Source organism: Xenopus tropicalis, chromosome 3, assembly GCF_000004195.4.
Source record: "Xenopus tropicalis strain Nigerian chromosome 3, UCB_Xtro_10.0, whole genome shotgun sequence".
NCBI classification, from domain to species: domain Eukaryota; kingdom Metazoa; phylum Chordata; class Amphibia; order Anura; family Pipidae; genus Xenopus; species Xenopus tropicalis.
Genome location: NC_030679.2, coordinates 39,040,143 through 39,060,326, shown reverse-complemented (window position 1 = coordinate 39,060,326; position 20,184 = coordinate 39,040,143). Strand labels below are relative to the sequence as shown.

At 36.7% G+C, this 20,184-nt stretch overlaps 1 protein-coding gene across 2 annotated transcripts in view; it reads right to left on the bottom strand.

The window, feature by feature from the left end:
• Positions 1-8,703: 8,703 nt before the first annotated feature.
• The window catches only part of kctd16 (potassium channel tetramerization domain containing 16), a 171,696-nt gene continuing 160,215 nt past the window's right edge, over positions 8,704-20,184 (bottom strand). For both annotated transcript variants that reach the window (XM_031898813.1, XM_002935264.4), the window contains exon 3: positions 8,704-10,041. In XM_031898813.1, coding sequence (XP_031754673.1) covers positions 9,587-10,041 — 455 coding nt within the window. In that variant the 3' untranslated portion in view covers positions 8,704-9,586. The remainder of the gene's footprint in view (positions 10,042-20,184) is intronic.

Sequence of the window (20,184 nt, the reverse complement as noted above, 5' to 3'; positions counted from 1 at the left end):
TCAGATCTCTGGTTTCCCAAAGGTGTAGACCTGAGCAGATGAAAAGTCCTATAAAGTAGCTATATGACTGAATCATTTTCACGATGCAACAAATTATAAACAAAACATCTGTCAAGACCTTTTATTGTAATGATGAAATGTGATTAGTTGTTATTAGTCCTTTCATTGATGACAAAAACACTGAAAAAACTGAATAGGTTAAAAATACTGTAGCATGGGCCTATATCTATCGTTTTGGATTTTGAGGAGCCTTTTCTGCGAATCAGTTGCGTACACCCCTAAAGCACTGGATAACGAGTGGGTCACAACATTTAGTAAATCTTTATTTAGTTCAAAACATATCTATCAAGGTTAAAAAACTCAAAATGTTCTACCACCAGCATTCTGGCACTGTTTCAAAGGATGCAACTTATCTCTCAAGCATGTCAGCTGCCAAATTATCCTTGTGAATGGGCGGTAGGGGGAATTAATCCTCACTAAACCCAATATTTGTAGTACTACCATTAGATCAATCCCTAGTAATTTGGTTTACTACATAATAAATCCCTCATCACCATAGCCTGCAGCAGAAAATGTGAGAAATGAAGGGAAACACTTTGTTAATCCTTTCTTCATGTGAAGGACCTTCGTCCCCCTGCGCCACTCTAGGGATAAAAGTTAATTTGTTGAATTCATTGATTTGATTTGTACATGCATTTTTGATCTTGTCTCCACTGTTTGTTTAAAGTAATCGTTTATCAGGCGAGGGAACACTAGTCTGCCCTTTTTTTTCATTTGACAGTCAACACAGGATACAGACAAGGTACAGTTTTAAGGAATATTCGACAATATACAAAGTCAGCTATGTTGGCAATGCCTTGCCGAGTAAGCTCACAGCCTGGATATTGCAATGCCTGATATAACAGTACAGGTATGGAACCTGTTATCCAGAATGCTTGGGACCTGGGGTTTTCCGGATAAGGGATCCTTCCAAAATTTGGATCTCCATAACTTCAGTCTGCTAAAAATCATTTAAATATTGAATAAACCCAATAGACTTGTTTTGCCTCCAATAAGGATTAATTATAAGGATCAAGTACAAGGTACTGTTTTATTATTACAGAGAAAAAGGAAATCATTTTTAAAAATTAGAATTATTTGCTTGTAATGAAGTCTATTGGAGGTGGCCTTTTTCCGTAATTTGGAACTTTCTGCATAATGTGTTTCCGGATAAGGGATCCCTGATCTGTACTTCTAAAAAATCAAGTTGAAAGGGTAATGCTAGATTTTAGGAGCCAATCTCTAGGGTCCCCAGCACTTCCCTGTCTAAACATACTTTCCTTACTCTGACCCATTCCTTCTTTCCACTCAACTCACCTGGGAGGTTCCAACACAATAATATAATATGGTACAAACTGCTTGGTTTCACACCCTTTAGATATGTTCATAGTGAATCTTTACTTAGTAGAAAAGAAATTCCTTGCTGAAATTTGAGTTAGGAGACATAAAAGCAATCTTGGTAGTAGGGCCACTATAAAACATTGTTTCTGTCATAATCACAGCCTTTTTTTTTTATCATTTTGCCCTTAATACAATCATTCTTTAAATGAATTGAACTGACTTATACATGTATGCGTGTTTTCAATGTGTAAAGCAACCATTCAAATGTAATAACTGTGTATATATATATGTACATTGTATACACATAATTGTGTGTACATTTCTGTTTCTATATGACATACAGGTATGGAATCTCTTATCAGGAAACCTGTTATCCAGAAAGATAAAAATTATGGGAAGCCCATCTCTCATAGACTCCATTAAAGAAATTAAGGTAATTCTAATTTAAAAAAAAAAAAATGATTTCCTTTTACCCTGTAACAATGAAACAGTACCTTGTTCTTCATGGTAACCTGTATATAGTATAACTGTATATTTAAGAAAAGTTACCAAAATAAGTACTCAGTATTAAAGGTGTGTTTAGAAAAAAAAATGTGGTGTCCTATTAGCTCTACAATTAGAAACTATTATTTTAGTTCCACTTTAGCTCTAGTACAGAAAATATTCCAATGGGATCCCATACATTTCACAAATTTACTTGGAGACACACAGTGGTGTTCAAAATGTTTCCATTCATTTTATCACAAACACATTTCAAATCCATTCTAAATCCATTAATTAACTTTGATATTCAGCTTGCTGCTTGTTGATGGCATTTTTCTAATTCAAAACCTTTTTTTATTTGTCCTGATTTCCTATTCCATCTACTCCCAAAATGTGTTTCTGCCTTTTCAGCATTCACAAATTAAATCTCCACTACACTCAACTGTTCTTTGAATATAATGTATTTGCTATACTGTAAGTGCTTTTTTTTGTGTATATATCACAGATTTTACTGAAATGATGAGCCCTGTCCAAAATGTTGTTTTTTTTACAGTACTCCTGTTTAGTGGTGAGCGAATTTTTTCGGCAGCCATGGATTCGCAGCGAATTTCCGCATTCTGCCATTGGCGAATTGTTTTGCGAAACTTTCGTGAAAATTAGCTGCAGAAAAACTCGTTGCGCAGAAAATTGGGCGTGGTCGCATCAAATTGGAAAATTCTACGCAGTCACGTCAAAAAAGCGTAGCAACAAAAAAATAGACGCGGCGTTTCGCAAATTTTCTTGCCATTTTGTGAATTTTATGGCGAAGTGAAACGGGACAGATTCACTCATCACTACTCCTGTTCTTCATATAGCGGCTGTAAAAGGATTGCAAACACAATTATAACATTTCTGCTGTTCCACAATCCCATGAATCTAATATGCTGGGGATGGGATTTAATTTAAATCACTATATTTTCTAAGCTACAGTTAGAAGAATTCCTAGCCTGAGTCATTAAGTGCCCACTTTGGGGAGGCCCTTGCCCTAAAAATAGCCCTGTTTGAAAAAAATGAAATTCCACCTTCAGGCTATGGGGTCCTGGGGATGATAGAGCAGAAATTTCATAATTTTGTAGGTGTACCTGGGAGGGGGGTCATGGGAAGCTTCTGTTTAACATACAGTTTATGCCACAGTAAATCCATCAGGCAAGGGAACAGAAACCTGCCCATTTTACTCTTTTGGCATTCAACACAAGTCACCCATGTTTGGGTATTGCAATATCTGATATTACTGCATTTCTAAAAATGTGGTTGGATTATATTTTCATGTGAGCCTTATGAAACAATAGAGAAAGAAAGGCTGGTTCATAAGCATCTCCAATAACAAAAACTTTTTTTTTCTACTTAATTGGGTTTAAAGGGGCAATGTCAAATATTAAGAACCAATTTCTAAGCTCCACAGTGCTTCCCTGTCTAAACATACCCTCCCTACTCCAACCCTTTTCTTCTTTCCATAACTTGCTTGGTTCCCCACCCTTCAGATATAGTACATCTCTAGTACATCTATAGTGAAGCTTTAGTTACTTAGTGGTTTTTAAAGCATGGATAAGGCAAAAAGAGAGGAAATATACACACACAAAATGGAAATCCCTTTTGTGCAAACTGATGGATTTAAGAGACACAAAAGCACCCACGCCTGTAAGGGCACTATAAAACATTGCTATTATATTACCCTGTAATACATGAAATTATTTATATATCTATATATACTATTAAAATGTAAAAATGACAGCTAATGAAACACTATTATTGGCTGTTAGCACTGGATCATTGTCAAACCAACATGAAGGCAACCAGGGAACCCAGCACCATGGAAAGGGGGTTGGGGTTAGAACGCAGGCAGATTACGAGTAGTACCAGTTTGCAGGGGAGAGGGAGCTGGGCACAGCATGGAATCAAGTTAATCTGCCTCTGCACTGGATGCTGAGACTACCTGGTATAACTACTGAGGGGCAATAAACGTTATTATACTGTATACTAAATAAGTGCATCCACAAGGGAGTTTCTAGAAGTCACTAATTCATTTAAAGGGCAGTTGAGAAAAATACTCTGATCACAATATACAATATCCTGAATCACATATAAAAGTACATTCTAGGATTAAGACAATATTACAATCACAGTGAATGCACTGTTAGATGTAAAGCACAAAATAGCAGCAATCAGACAAAGGGCTGCACTGCTTTCCACCTTTATGGCTGCAGAAATAAAGGAAAAGAGAAGTCTCACTTGAATGCTGGATCTAAGCCTTCTAAACATTTCCTTCCTTATTCTTGTCACAGAAGAACATCTTGTATCATGCTCTTCTATTGCTCTGGGGTGACGTTTAAAATAAGCTCATTACTATTTATATATACTAATCTTCTCATTAACCACACACGACTGCACAGAATGGTATTAAGGAAAAAAAACACATACGCAGAACTACTGTTACATGAGTTGAATATACTCTGGAGTCAGAATTATGCCATTTCGGGTGTATATTTTAGTTCCAACAAACATAATTGTGTATTCCCTATGGGCTGCCAAAGCCATTAGTCACATAGCTCTTTCATTTCTGTTGTTTGTGATCTATACATTGTTACTGCTTTAGCATCCATTACTATCCGCTTACAACAAAACCCTCTATGAGATGCTAGCATTCTGAACAAGGTGCACTTTCAGTTATTTCTTTCCAGACTGCAGATACCCAGGTTAAGGATCTATTATACACAATGCTTGAGACCTGTGGTTTTTGTGGATAAGGGATCTCTCTGTAATTTGGATCTCTATACCTTAAAGGTGTGGTTATAGTTTTGTATGTTATAGAATAGCTAATTGTTCTTGGTCTTCATCTTTTATTTTTTATAGTTTTTTTAGTTATTTGCTTTCCTCTTCAAATGGGGAGTCACTGACCCTGCAGCCTGCTATTTAAGGCTATACAGGTATGTGACCTGTTATCCAGAATGCTCGGGACCTGGGCTTTTCCTGATAAGGGATCTTTCTGTAATTTGAATCTCCATAACTTAATATTGAATAAACCCAATAGGCTTGTATATCTTTGTTGGGATCAAATACAAGCTACTGTTCTATTATTACAGAGAAAAAGGAAATGATTTTTAAAAATTAGAATTATTTGCTTATAATGGCGTCTATGGGTGATGGCCTTTCTGGATAACGGGTTTCTGGATAAGGGATTCCACACCTGTAATTTTATTGTTATTTTGTATTACTTATCTTTCTATTCAGGCCCTCTGCTATTCATATTCCAGTTTCTCATTCAAACCACTGTGTGGTTGTGCACGTCCCTGAGATATTTTTGTGGTTGGAAAATTTAGGGAAGGCCATTTTCTTCTTTCAGCAAGATAATAACCCCATGAACAAAGTAAGGTCCATTTATGTTTGGTTTTTAGAGATGGTTTTGGAAGATTCTGACTGGCCTGCATAGAGCCCTGACCTCTACTCATATGAACTCCTATGAGATGAATTAGAACTCCAATGAGAGCCAGGCTTGAACCCCAACATCAGTGCCCAACCTCTTTTGTATGAACAGAAGCATATCAATCCAACAAAATTGCAGCAATTAGTAGAAAGCGTTCTCAGAAGCTTGAACCCATGCTTAACAGATATAATAAAACATCATTATATAAAGGTCAACCTAAATCTGAACAAGGGAATGCAGAGGTGCAAGTAAAAAAATGTGTAAAAAGCCACCAAGTCTTGTAAAATCTGGCAAAATATCACATGAGATACATACGTTGCATGGTTTATTCACACTGAAGGCCATTGAGGCATTTTATTTTTACAGAAATTCTAGCATAACTCTGGTGTGTCTTTACAAACAGACTTTAAAAGGGATGTTACCACTGTTTGCTCAACCAGACTACATATCACAGCACAACCTATCATTGTATCAATGATTTAAGCAAAATAACACAATAATCTCTGTCCTGTATATAATATGTGCAGCCAGATGCTGCCGAAATGAGCACTAAATGTGTCCATAAATGAAAAATTTGCCCCTTTGGACAGGTCACTAAATAATTGGATCATTCACCAACAGGCCCACCTTGAAGTCAGCAGCTTTAATCATAATGTATGGCCACCTTAAGAGGTGCACTTTTTAAATAACCCCTTATGTCTGTAATACAGGCAGAAATCTGTATTTCACCAACTGTGAAATGTAAATGTCATTGGCACAGTATGCCAACAAGTTACATTCTACATTTACTGGTTTACTATTGACCCTGAAGTGAAAAATATGCTGCCTAGCACTTAACTGATTAAAATCTAAAATACAATTTGCTGGGCAATATTTTCAATTATTTGACAATTGTCTGTCTTACTGTTTAAGATAATTGCCCTATCTTTTAAAAGATAATTTTAATTGCTGTGGGCACTTAGTAATAAGCATTGATAGTTGTTCCCAAATTAGTTTATGCCCTTCCTGGACTTAAAAAAGAATATCCATTCACATACAGCATTTCCCAAAAGTAATAAATAATATTCTTTGACGCATATAAGAGCCCAAAGCTAATTTGTCAATTTAACGAAGCCATCTTTTATGTTCTGATGAAATCGTGCCAAACAGAGGCATCTCCTGTGTACTTGAAGTGTAGAAAACATAAACTTATTGTGTTATCTGTGTAATTAAAAAAAATAAACTATGAAGGAGTCTGACTTCCCTGCTTCTGCCAGTGAGGATATAAAGCAAAGACAAGAATGGCCCATGGTAGCAATGACTGTGTCTCTTTGAATGGTCCGTATGTGTGCCAGCTATGGGTCCAGGGCTACTCTTGGTGTTTCCATGTCAGTAAATGGCAAGGGGCCTGTGGTGATTGCACATATTTTATACTGATATTAGTTGGTGGCAGATCATAATAACCCATTTGCCACAAATTTCAGATCATATATGAGATTAACAATGCTGCTTAAAGGAGAAGGAAAAATGTTAGGCACCCCCAAGTGATTGTATTCACTTACCTGCTACCCCGGGCAGGTACTCCTGTTAGCAAAAATCTGCACCGGCCTGGGGTACACGCAGGCGAGCCATCTTCTTCTGTCTTCTTTCTTCCGCAGTAGAGTGAAAAGCAGTAGAGTGAAAAGACTCCACTGCACATGTGTGGGCCCCGGGATCACAGCGGAAGGAGAAGGAAGGAAGAGAATCGATTGCCTGCATGTACAGGCGTACTTTTCTGCTAACAGAAGAACCAGCCTTGGGGTATCAGGTAAGCAATTTTAATTACAGGGGGTTGTCTAACATTTTGGTGATTCCACCTTTCTTTCTCCTTTAAATCTAAAATGCAGTTGCTAGGCATAGGTGCCTACATATATGTATAGAGTAGAGCCATGTAGCACCAGCTTCTATGACAGGCAAACCTTTTTGCTTAAAATGGACTCCCCATAGTTCAGAGCAAACCCGCATTACGGGTTGAGGATAAGGAATCCCATACCTGTATAGCGCTTATCCTTCATCATCTTGGATTCTGGGTGGTGTAGTTATGATTGAAACTTTAACATTTTCCATGAATCTTAGCATGTTTGAGATATTTATTTTCCATACACAATGAAACAGCTGCAGTGATTTATTTTTCGGTATTTTCATCTGCTTTAATATTAACTAATTTTTTTATTTTTTTTTCAAAAACACAAACCACCAGATAATAGAAATAAAATAATGTGCAGGGTTCATGGGAATGAAAAAACTAAATGCATTTCCCATTGACATTTGCTATTTATATTTCTATATTAATAGGCTAGCACTAATAAGTAAATGCAGCATACAGCACTGTGGAATATGTTGGCACTTTATAAATACATGTTAATAATAATTTCAGTGGAAAATGCACATGGAAATCAAATAGTGTGTGTATTGGAATCATGAGCCAGTTCATAGTTTTCCCTTCTTCTGTTTTATATATCAAGTATGGGACAAACCCTGAAGAAGAACACATTTAGGGGCACATTTACTAACCCACGAACGGGTCGAATGCGTCCGATTGCGTTTTTTTCGGTATTTTGCGATCTTTTCGGAAAATTGTCGCAACTTTTTCGTTACCAATCCGATTTGCGCAAAAAAACGCGAGTTTTCGTAGCCATTCCGAAAGTTGCGCAAAATCTGGCGATTTTTTCGTAGCGTTAAAACTTGCGCGAAACGTCGCGCCTTTTAAGTTTTAATGCTATGAAAAAATCGCAAATTTTCGCGCAAGTTTTAACGCTACGAAAAAATCGCCGGATTTTGCGCAACTTTCGGAATGGCTACGAAAAACTCGCTTTTTTTGCGCAAATCGTAAAGGCAACGAAAAAATCGCAAAAAATACGAAAAAGTCGCAAAAAGTTTGTTTACCAGTCGGAATTTTTCCAATTCGGATTCGAATTCGTGTCTTAGTAAATCAGCCCCTTAGTGTTTGAAATGTTGGACTAATACAGATTTTTTGTCCTTTTTTAATGTCCCTGTGTGTGCGGCACTCTGTTCTTCATATATATATATATATATATATAGTTTTTAAAACGATATGTTTTCAATAAATTTTTGACAAAGTATTGAAGGGTGTGCCGGCTACGGACGATTATTATTTTCTGTATACTCATATTTTGGCTGTGCACCCCGTGGAATATTGAGCCTTGGAGTGCTGACACTATTTGGATTGAAATATATATATATATTCATGTTTTTATTTCACTTCAAAGTGCACAGCCCTAGACATATCTCAGTTTCTAAGCACATATTCACAGATTATGCACATACTTTATATTATTTACTTGCCATTTCTATCCCAATAATTCCCTTCCCTGCCTTAACAAAACATTCATCCAAGTGTGTAAAGCAAGATGAAGAGCCTTTATTTCTTGTGTGAATGAGCACTTCAGACTTTATTATGCACGTCAACATCTAGGAAGTTTTACATTTTTTGTCACCACAAAAGCCCTGTATTTTGCAAAAAAAAAAAAAAAAAAAGAGAAGGTCATTGATTACAAGGCTGTGTGTCCATAAGAATGGGAGTGTTTCCCTGTATGGAATTGACACCGATGACATGGCTATAGACTAAAATAAGATAAACTTTTTTTTTCTTTTAAAGATCTTTTTGTAAACACCATTCACACATCTCATAATCCTACAAAAATAGAGATAATGAAGCAGCCACAGAGTATATGACCACACGAAGCAGCTGTCCGTTCGGAAAGAAAGTGCAAAGTTACAAGGATAGAACAAGACAAATAATCGATGCAGTTATATATCCACTAAATGTAAACCATCATAATATAGTTATGCGTATTTCACTTGTGTGCTCATCTTCCTTCTGAAACAAAACATGCATTTTTTTTTTAATAAGTGACACTTTCAGATGCTTTTTTAACACAAAGACATTTGGAAAAAAATTAAAAACAAAGGCATCTGCACCCCATGATTATTTTGTTTTGTGCTGTCAGTGTCTATATAAACCATTTTTACTGAAAATTACAAAGAAACATAATACATTGTGCTTCCACAAAGAGAATAAATGTAATACCCTGTAACTATGGTAACTCCTTTGGTGCTGGTCTTGCCTGTAATCCTTTCAAGGCCTATCCAACAGCAATGGGGTTAGGATGGAATACAATATGTATGTTAGGCAGTACTTTCAGTGGGCATGGTAATCTACCAAATAAACAATAGGCTTTATGTATCATAGAACTGTGTTTCAATAATAATTTCCCTCCCTTTCTATAGGTGATATTTTCGTAGTAGATCTTGTTGCCATGAAAATTTCCTCTCTGGGAATCTGTCTGGGATTTTGATCTTCATGAAATCCTGAATACACTTTTCCAGCTCTTCCTCAATGGAAAGCTTTTCTTTCATTACTTTTTTTTTGCTTGTGTTGGACTCTCTGGAGCCCGTTGTCAGAGTTCGCAAAAGGTCACTTTTCCGACGAATTTCAGACTGCTGGAGAATCTGCACTGGTCCTTTCTTGGCTGGTCGATCCAGAGTCTGTATGTTGGACTGACGAGTTACTGGCCCACAGATGACTGTCTCTTGAGGGGAGCTGGCTTCCGATTGGCTATCGCAACTTGAAGTGGAGAGTTCATTGCACGATGTTCCACTTTCTCCTTCTTTGTCCCCTTTGGGGTTCTTACAGCAGCAGTCACAGTGGTTTGATGATTGCCATTTGGAAGGCCCTCCTAAAATAAACCAATAACAACTATGTTAGTATTCTACTTTGTGTATTTAAGTAACAAAAATAACTTGTGATTCTATTTGTCATCTTTATTATATGTATTTAAAAGTGATATGCAAAAGAAGTTGAATGGTTATCAGTGCAATACTTTTCAATTTTTGGTCTACTAAGAAGCAGCCATATAGTTAAACAGAGGAAAGGCATAATAAAATTGTAAGGGTGAAAAGAAAACAAGTTGAACCTTTCCAAAACATTCTACTTATTTAACCAAAGGAAGACAAAGATCCCAGCAGCCCAGCTGGCAATTCAGCACCACAAAGCAAAAAAGAATTTGACCTCTAAATAGCAACTTGATTTCTCCCTAGAACAGTAAATAATGACTGCTTAACAAATACTTATGACCATTGTTTGCTACAAATGTACAGTACTGCATACCCTATCCTAACACAAACTCACAGAAAGAGAACAAGGGGGGTGCAGGATATGGTTCCAGTTGGTTTCTTCCCAGCATGATTGGTAGATATTGTTTTTCTAGGTCATTATTTAATACAGTATGTAATAGCAACACGGCAAGAGATGTAAGGCTTCTAAGTGCCCTCTTTGGCAATTTATACAACTTTAATGGAAGAAATGTGGATGTTGTATATGACCCATTACTTCACAGGTAACTGGCATCATCATTTTATTGGCTGTTTATCCAGTAAAGTCTTAGGATGGTTATTTACCAATGTTAGTATTTTTTCAGCTAAAAATCAAGAATTTATTAAATGAATAAAGGCTTTTTTTGAGGCTTGTACAAAAAAAATACAAAGATTACAGAAATACAAATGTTATTAAATTGCCCCCATATTATAATTCAGGTATTACATTGCTACCCTAGGGAAACCCTTTTAAAACCTCATGAATGGGCTGACATGGCCCAGTCAAATTCTCTATCTCTATCTCTAGATTTAATTTAAAGATTTGCTAGGAACCCATGCTTAGGATTGCTTTGCATACTCATTTCATGTATTGTACATCAGTCTAGTGGTTTCTTATTAATTAAGTTGGAATAAAGTGCAGACTTTTCCAAACAGCATATCCAAGTCATGGAGGTGGGAGCCATAGAGTCTGCTAGAGCCTTAGCCAGTGTCTTTCACAGGCCCAAAGTAAGTCTTGTTCTATATAAAGCTGCAAAAGAATCAATAATGGCTAAACAGAAACTTATCTAATTCGTACCTTAGGAAAGACTGCTCAGTAACACTGTACAGCTGGCTATGTGAATTTTCAAGAACTTTATTCATGAAGGCTATTGATTTATGTGTATATTGGCTAGATTCCTAAGTGCTTGCCCTATTTGTGTGCTTTTCTTTCCTTTCTGCTTCATTTACCCTTTCTCATCAAATAAAAGGAAGCTGTTACTGTTACACTGCATTTGTTAAAAGTAAAATCTGTAAATTGAATATTTTCACTTCATGGGTTTGCAACCTCTGGAGGAAAAGGTCTTGAATGACTCTGCAACACTAACAAATTCCCCCAGTTTGTTGAATTATACATACAGTGTGTAGCACAACAAATTTCCACAATATATTGCATACAAAATATCATAACTGTGCATTCATTTTCCTTAAAGCGGACCTGTCACCTTAAGAAATAATTTTAAATTGTTTTCTATTGTGTTTGGCAAGCAAAATAAACTTTACTTACACTGTATAAATTATTTTAATCTTATTATCTTCAGCCATGGAATTCACAATTGCAGCAAGCAGGCAGGGGCCATTTTGTGGACACTGTTATCAAAGCAGGCATTGCATCCTGCCAATATCTTGTTTCTGTGCCAGTATGGGGGGACCCGATGCCCATGTCCATGCACTGGTTACACAGTTACATGGTGAGGAGGGAGGGGGAATGTGAGGGGTGCAGCAACATCTAAGAAGTTCTGAATTGAAAATTAAAGTAACTGTCTGCCCCACCTCTATGCCTAAGGCATAGAGGCGGGGCAGGCATTATATGATTGACAGCTGGGATTTTAAAATGCTTTTATAATGGGTATGGATGTGGTAATAAAAAAAATATTTTGAGCTTTATGTTTAATTTGAAAAGGACTTTTATTATACAGCTTTTTATGTCTGGGTGACAGGTCCACTTTAACTTCATTATCTCATTACAGTTAGTCTATGAGCAACCACCAGTACCTATTGGGCTTATGGTAATGAATTTGGGGTTTACTAAAGTTTGCACATCTGTGCACAGCCAATAAGAATAAAAATAAGTTTGAAAATATAACATAAGAAAAAGTTTTATTTCTTAAATGAAGACAAGGATGAGTAAAAGCAGCGGTGATAGCTGTTTGTTCTTGTCTACTAAAAATAGAATAGTCAACACACACTTGCATTAGCACTGCACTCAAGAATGTATGTTCCTCAGCAAACAATGGGCTAGATATCATGATCTGTGCCTGTGAAAGTAATAAAAGTATTTTTATTTTCTAGTTGAGGTGCTGCTCTCACAATATTCTTCTAGCTTCCAAGCTAGATACCTGGGTCAGTACATTAAACACTCCAGCACACAGCTATGATGCAGGATGGGTTTATTTGTGTCAAGCCAAAGAATCACAACATTTCAGGGGTGGGTGCTTACATCCAGTAGGAAGGGTTATCTACATGTTTAGTGGGGTAGCTGTCCATCTTTCCTTCCTAGCACCAAGGAAGATTAATTAGAGAGGCCACGCATGCATGTAATTCTCCTTCCGAAGTTGTATATCTGAGCCAGGACCTTAGCAGATGACTCCAGGGTAAGATGGCAGCTAACTGGCCTTGGCCAAGATAGCTTTTCTGACCAATATCTTCCTGGGGATCAGTTAGATATCTAATGGGTAGGTCTAAAAAGAATCCAGTTGTCTGCTTAGGCCACTGTTACAATCTAATAATTGGGTATTTTGATCACAATGTGCAGATGCATGGCTAAAACTGAAATGTGTTAAATATTAATGTGGGATTTTAAAGTTCAGCAGTGTATGATATAAAAATATTTACCTATATGTCACCATTTATTTACCTATAAAATAAGCTGGAATCGCCCTCCTATAGCCAATTTAAAACATTACTTCTGGAACGAGATGTAGATATTGAAGCTCCACCCAGATATGGGCGTAGTTATAAGAGCTACACACAGGTTGGGCAGATGTAGGAGGAGGGGATATTGCCAGGTAAGTATTAATAAATTGTAACAAATATCAAACTGATGTCATTCTGGATTCCCAAGTTTGATCTGTAATTAATCTGCCCCTAAATTTTCAAAACAAACAAATCTTTTCTTCCATCAAGTTCCCTATCGGGGTCAGTATTGACTGCTGTTTTTTAATAAGCTATGCCCATATGTATGCTACAAACAAACTAATTCATAGAAACAGATGTAATTAGCTTTTTTTTAGTGTAGTAATGAGTAAATTTGTGCTGTTTTGCTTTACAGAAAAATTTGTGCAACGGTGAAAATTCACAAAACGTCATTGGACATTTTTCTTCACAAAATACACTGAAGTAATTGGACGTTTTTTTCTCTGCATTTTCTCCCTGCAAAATGCATTAAAATCAATTGGATTTTATCAAAAATCAAATCAAAATGGGAAAATTCATAGATGGCAAAATGTAGAATTTGCCACAAATTCATACCTGCCCCAAAATGTCACTCATGCCTATTAATGTGGAATCCAACTACTTCCAATGATGTACCATTCCCTAAATACCTATAAAAATGACGTGAAACACCGGATATAAAAAGGTGACAAAAGGAGCCTGTTCATAGAATGATTTTTTTTTTTTTTTTAATTCAATATACATATGGCAGGAGAAGAAAAACCTGCAAACAATTTTGATGCTTTTGACACATTATAAAGGTGTGAATTCATACCGAGGAAAGGTTTATGATTAAGTCTCCAGGTGGTAGAAATTTTCTCTTAAGTAACTTGTAGCATTTTAAGAGCTCAAGCAGTGTGAAATACAGAAATCCCTCAGCATCATCATTATAAAGCCAGCAATTCTCCTGCTTGATGAGTCCATTAGGGAGAATGCTATATACCAAAAGTACAGAAAAGCAACAAAGAAAGGGTGATAAACTGGCTTTTACTGTAATATTTATTGAAGGGAAAAGGTTTGCATTCAACTGTCATGAAATCTTCAGAAGAATGATGGAAAAAAGTTTATATTCATAAAGTTCAGTCACTCTAAAGAGTTTTTGGTCCATTAAAACACAGAACCCTAACCTAGGGACTGACACGTATGGCAAACCCAAACCCCTGAGAAATATATTTGTTCCCCAGAATTCAAGCACCATTGTTTGGTGTGCGAGTAATATCTGTGACTTATTCTTCAGGTGGTAACTCCAGTGTTTCCCTGCATTAGTATTTGAAACAGAAGGCAGAAAGTTTTGACTGGCGTTTGACAAGCATAACTGTGCAGAAGTGCAAAATGCACATTTTAAAGCAAGTACATTTAATGAAAGTGGTTTTACATGTGAAAGGTATTTGTGGGGACCAATGCACTCACAGATGTACATGCCCAGGTGCAGTGACTTGTAAAAAAAACCCTGACAGTAAATGCAACCTATACTATTTATTACATAACCCTCATAGGGTCTACTTTACGATCATAGGTTCTAAATACCACCAGGGCAGTTAATCAGGGAAACCAATCACATCTTTGTGTTTTTTTCTAAATTTGAATAGACTGTTCCTTGCCCTATCAACATTTTTAAATATAAGCATTTATTAAGATTTTAGCAATAAATATAATATCATGCTGTTAGTCCTGTTGAAATATGTATAGAGGATAAGCTGCCCCAAAACTTTTCCCTCTTATTTCTGGTGACAAGGAGGATCAGGGTGCAGGAAATGCAGGAAAGCTTAAAATTAGGGGACATAAATGTCCCAATTGTATCCCTGCCTACACTTTTTTTTAGCACATATCTAATTTGTTTGCTTCGGTTCATATTTATACTGATGAGCCAATGACCATGGGAGTAATTTAATACAGTAAAAAAATTAAACAATTAAACATTAAATAAACCCAATAGGATTGTTTTGCCTCCAATAAGGATTAATTCCAACCAACCAATCAACAGGTATCATTTATTTATAATCTATTGGAAACAGTGTCGGACTGGGGTGCCAGGGGCCCACCAGAAAAGTTTAGACTGTGGGCCCAGTCTCTAAACAATTTTTCCATCTCTCATCACTCACATTATTTATTCTCCTAATCACTTTCCCATACATATTATTATTTATTCTTCCTTCTATTTATTTTCTTTGGTCTCATATAGAAATGAGGAATGACTGTGGTAAAGGCATACAAGGTGAGCAGAAAGGGGCCCCGGGATAGAACAAGGCAGTAGTTGAGGTACGGAGCCATGACAAGGCTAGGATAAAGGACCTGGAGAATGTTGGTTGCTAGGGACTATGGGAAGTGTAGTTCATTGTAGGAATTGGCTAAGAGGAGGAAGAATAGGGAGGAGCAGAGAGGAAAGGTGCCATTTTGTTTTAACATCTCCCACCCTCCCTCCCTATTTAAGGAGTAAAAAGGGGTGACAAAGACAATAGGGATGAAGGGACCATAGTCGCAGTCGGAGATTACACAGCCAAAGGAGATTGAGGCGGAAGGTTAGGCCTGAGGCTAGGGATTACAGTCATAGGTCAGTGGTAAATGGGGCTGGGTGGTTAGAAAAACGGGGTTTCTAACCTCAGGGAACTGATTGCGGTGGGGGCAGGTACAACTTCCACAAAGCAGCCTTCATCAGCTTATTGTTATTATGTTACCAGGAGATTTCTGTTATGTTATGTTATTTAATGACATTAATATGTTATTGTTAACAAATTTGATACAGTTGCAAATAAACGGGCTGCGGACTTTTCTATCCACAAAAGGTTGTCGTGTGAGTGTATCTGTTAGGACCAAAAGGGGGCAAAACTTAAGAGTGAAGGGTTGTTTATGGAGGGCCACAAAAATTGATGCCTGCACTTGTCAGGGCCCACTGACACCTGGGCCCACCGGGAGTTTTCCTGGTATCCTGGTGGGCCAGTCCGACACTGATTGGAAAATACACAGCAAGTCAGTTGCTATGGGTTTCTGCAACAATATCTAAGTTTTATGTTGTTAATAATCACTACAAAATTAATAGGAGATATTACCACATTTTCCTTTTGTATAATTTGCAGGGTTTAATTGTTATAGTGCACATTTAATGATAACCATTAACAAAAAATGCATTCAACAGCTAGGACCCATTTTGTGGAAAACAAGAAAAATCTTGATCTCATCTGTGTGCAATACAAAACTGAAACCAGCCTCACAGTAAGTTCATTCAATTAAGTAGGCATAATATATAATTGTATAAAGGCCACGGTGCAACAACAGAACTTCTCTTTGTGTAAGAGATGGCTGAAATGTCATTTTAAAATCCATAATGCTGGGCTCATTATTTTCCTTGGATCACCTCTTTTCAGACAGTATCTAGATGGAGATACCATTGAAGCTTCACAGCTCTTTGTTTAATTTAAATAGCACACCTCAGAATGGTGACCTTAATTGCTTATTGATTTTTAATTGTGCTGAAAAAAATCAGAGATCCTTTAAAGCCTTGCTAGATTCAGATTAGAGAATTAACCAATTATTATAGCTAAATAATACTAACTACAACAATAATAATTTTTTGTCGGAATTAAGAACTGGAATATTGCAAGGCTCACTAAAATGTGCACAAAATATTTCAAGCTGAACCGCTAAGATGGAAAGTGCAGAGCTCACAGACACACTTGGATTTAGCGTGTATTGAGGAGCATATACATGTGTCTGAAAAAAATGAAACTATACCCTCACAATAAAATACGGTATATCATATTTAGTGGCTTATTAAATAATCTTACCAAATAGGAATATATATATATATATATATATTTGTAAATATTGCCCATCTTTTCCCTTAAGCCACCATTTAGGGATGGGCTGGGTGCTTCCTCAGAGATCACCTGACAAGAAATAATGCAGCTCAATAGATAGTGGTTGTCTATGGCATTGTACTGCAGCCTGATAAAAGACAAAACTTTGTCCATTAATTAGCTGGTGGGACCTAACAGGTATGTGTGCCTTGGCTTGTTTGTGTGCACCATGAATCACACGATGACCCCTGCATACATAAAACTCATGCTCTGCGTGGCTATATTGTTATTGTTACTTGTTGCTTATCTTTTTGTTTAGGTTTTCCCCTTCCCATCTTCCATACTGAATTCAAGACCATTGACTGCTAGAGGAAATGGGATTCAAGAACTACAAAAGAACACTATTTTCTACAACCTACCAAAAATTACTTTAAAGGTGGACTCCCTTTTTTAGGAATCATAAAGGCGCAGATTAAATTGAAAAGTTCGAAAAAAAAAAAAAAACAGTAACATCTGGTTCCATGTTAATACTTAAAAAAGTATCTCCAAGGGACCCTGTACCTATTAGTAAGGCACTAGAATAGGGACTTATCAGTTAACTTAAGTTCTGTTTACATGTTTAATTATTCCAGAAATTCAGAATCTCCAAAATGAAAACACTCAATCTTTAGAATTTCTTTCTACTTTTAATAGGAACAGCTCAAGAGCTGCAAGTTTCTTTTTTTTTTTTTTTTGGATTAACAAATGTAAGCTAGGACAACTAGTTTTGGTAAAAAATCACTATGGCAAGGGACAAATCTCAGGGTAATTGCTAGGGTTACCACCCATCTGGTGTTTACCTGGCCCAGACAGTAAATTACCAGCTAGGGCAGGAGCCAGGATTACTTATTTACTCCTCCCAATTCCCCACCAATTTTCCTCCCCATATGATGCCCCCCACCAGCTCACCGACCCAAAGGCCAGTATAATAGTAAAAAAGGTGGAAACCTTAGTAATAGCAGGACTGGTAGAAATATTAATGAGTGCCTTCTGCTTCCCCTTGCATTTGGTGTCAGTTTCAGGTCAAAGTCCATCCCGAGGTGACTGGATTGATACCTTTGAAAATGCCAGCGGAGGATCCACCATGTTAATTGGGTACTGTGTCTGTATTAAATACCAGCAGCTATTTATTTAAGCAAATGTAATTGGAACTAAAGTCACAGCTTGTGTTATAGATTTATTGGGACATGGAAATAACATCCATTCTCATCTATCGTATTAAGCTGTGCCTTTCAGACTAGAGTAACAAGCCTTCAACTTTGTTGATTATAAAGGCAACTTTCTCTCAATAGGGGAACCTTTACTTTGACTCCAGTATCCACTTCTCCTCTTCACTGGCAGCCAGCAAAAAATATTACTTAATATAAACACACCTCTCAGTTCAGTACCAATTGCTCTTTTGTGGTTTACAATTGACAGTAATGAGTCCCATCTGTGTATAAATAACAGGTTAGTTCAGCAAGATACAATATAACTGATAATGTGCTGTGGAGATCATAAGAGGAAAGTTGGGCTGAAAATAGGTAGTAATATAGCTATTCAGATAGCTCCCAAAGCTCAAGGCGTTTACAAAAAGAAGGTCTCTGTATTATGCTGGAATTGAGGAATGCTAGAAGGGCACAAGGTGCATAGAAATAAAATTTTTTATCTGCATTACACCAATGACTTCTTTCCATTACAAATTGTGTATGATAGCGAGTAACAGGTTTCAGAGGGATTCATGCCATTATCCTCCCACTGTTGAGAGCTGAGCTATTCTTTGGCTGGATTTAATGAATGCAACTCTCCCTAGCCAGGCATTACCAGGTCAGAGTTTATTGTGCAGCTAAGCAAATCTTCCTCCAAAGTTTAATTTAAAAAATGTAATGTATGTCATCCAGAGGAACATGTTTTTAGACACTTGTGCCCCTAGGAAGTTGATGCAGCCAGAAGCAGCAGGGTTCCTTCGTAATTGCAAATTCACATAAAAGTGAAATGCTTTATTGAACTACTATTAAATATATTTATGATGGTTTATCACTATTGGCACATTTTACTCCTTGAAATATAGAATGATGACTTAAAGATGATCTATGGCCTCCTTCGAGCTTTGAATGCATCATTAATTAGTGGAATATATCTATGTATATGGAGAAGTTTTATAATGAGAATGAGATTTTCAAGTATGGCTGATTATCTACAGATGGACCAGAGGTTATTGATAAAAATGCCAGGCTGAGACATGGACAACATATAATTGAAATCTTTAAAACCAGTATTCATTAAATTAATGAAACCATTAAATTATGAATTATAATTATACATTGTATTGGAGGAAGGAGGGAGTATGTTAATACAAAGTAATTGTAGCAACTCCAGAAACCATCTGATGTGAAGCTACTGTATGCACCGCTCTGTTTTTTTTCTATTTTTCCTTTTAGTGCCAGAAAGAATTGAAGAAGCAGAAACAGAGTATATTGCCTTCAAACCAGCCCTACCATCTGCTGTGCATCTTATTTGCAAATAGAGAAGAAAGATTATTTGCAGCTGCAGCACAACAAAGTAAGAAGGGAGTGAGAGAAATGGCTGGGTAAGTCCTTTATTCCTTGTAAGATGCATCTGCTGTTTCCAGGATTAAGACATACAGTACATTAGAGCCGGGGAGAACGCCACTTTGTTTCCGAAGAGGAAATTTTTTTACAAGATAGATAACCTAATGCATGTATTTCTGCCTGCAAAGCAAAATGGGGAAAAGAGACTTGTAAATTTCTGCAAAAGAGGTGTCATTTATGTCTTTTGCTCAGGAGCAACTTTTTTTACGAATGAATTTCAGAGCACTTTATAATATAGTATACAAATTCCATTTCAATTAACTTAGTATTGTACAGGTAGGGGACCCATTATCCAGAATGCTCGGGACCTGGGGTTTTCCGGATAACGGGTCTTTCCGTAATTCAGATCTCTTACCTTAAGTCTGGTAATAAAATATTTAAACAGTAATTAAACCCAATAGGATTGTTCTGGCTCCAATAAGGATTAATAATATCTTAGTTTGGATAAAGTACAAGGTACTGTTTTATTATTAGAGAGAAAAAGGAAATAGTTTTTAAAAATGTATTTTATTAAAATGGAGTCTATGGGAGCTGGCCTTTCCATAATTCAGAACTTTCTGGATAATGGGTTTCCGGATAAGGGGTCCACTCCCTGTACTGAAGGCAGTAA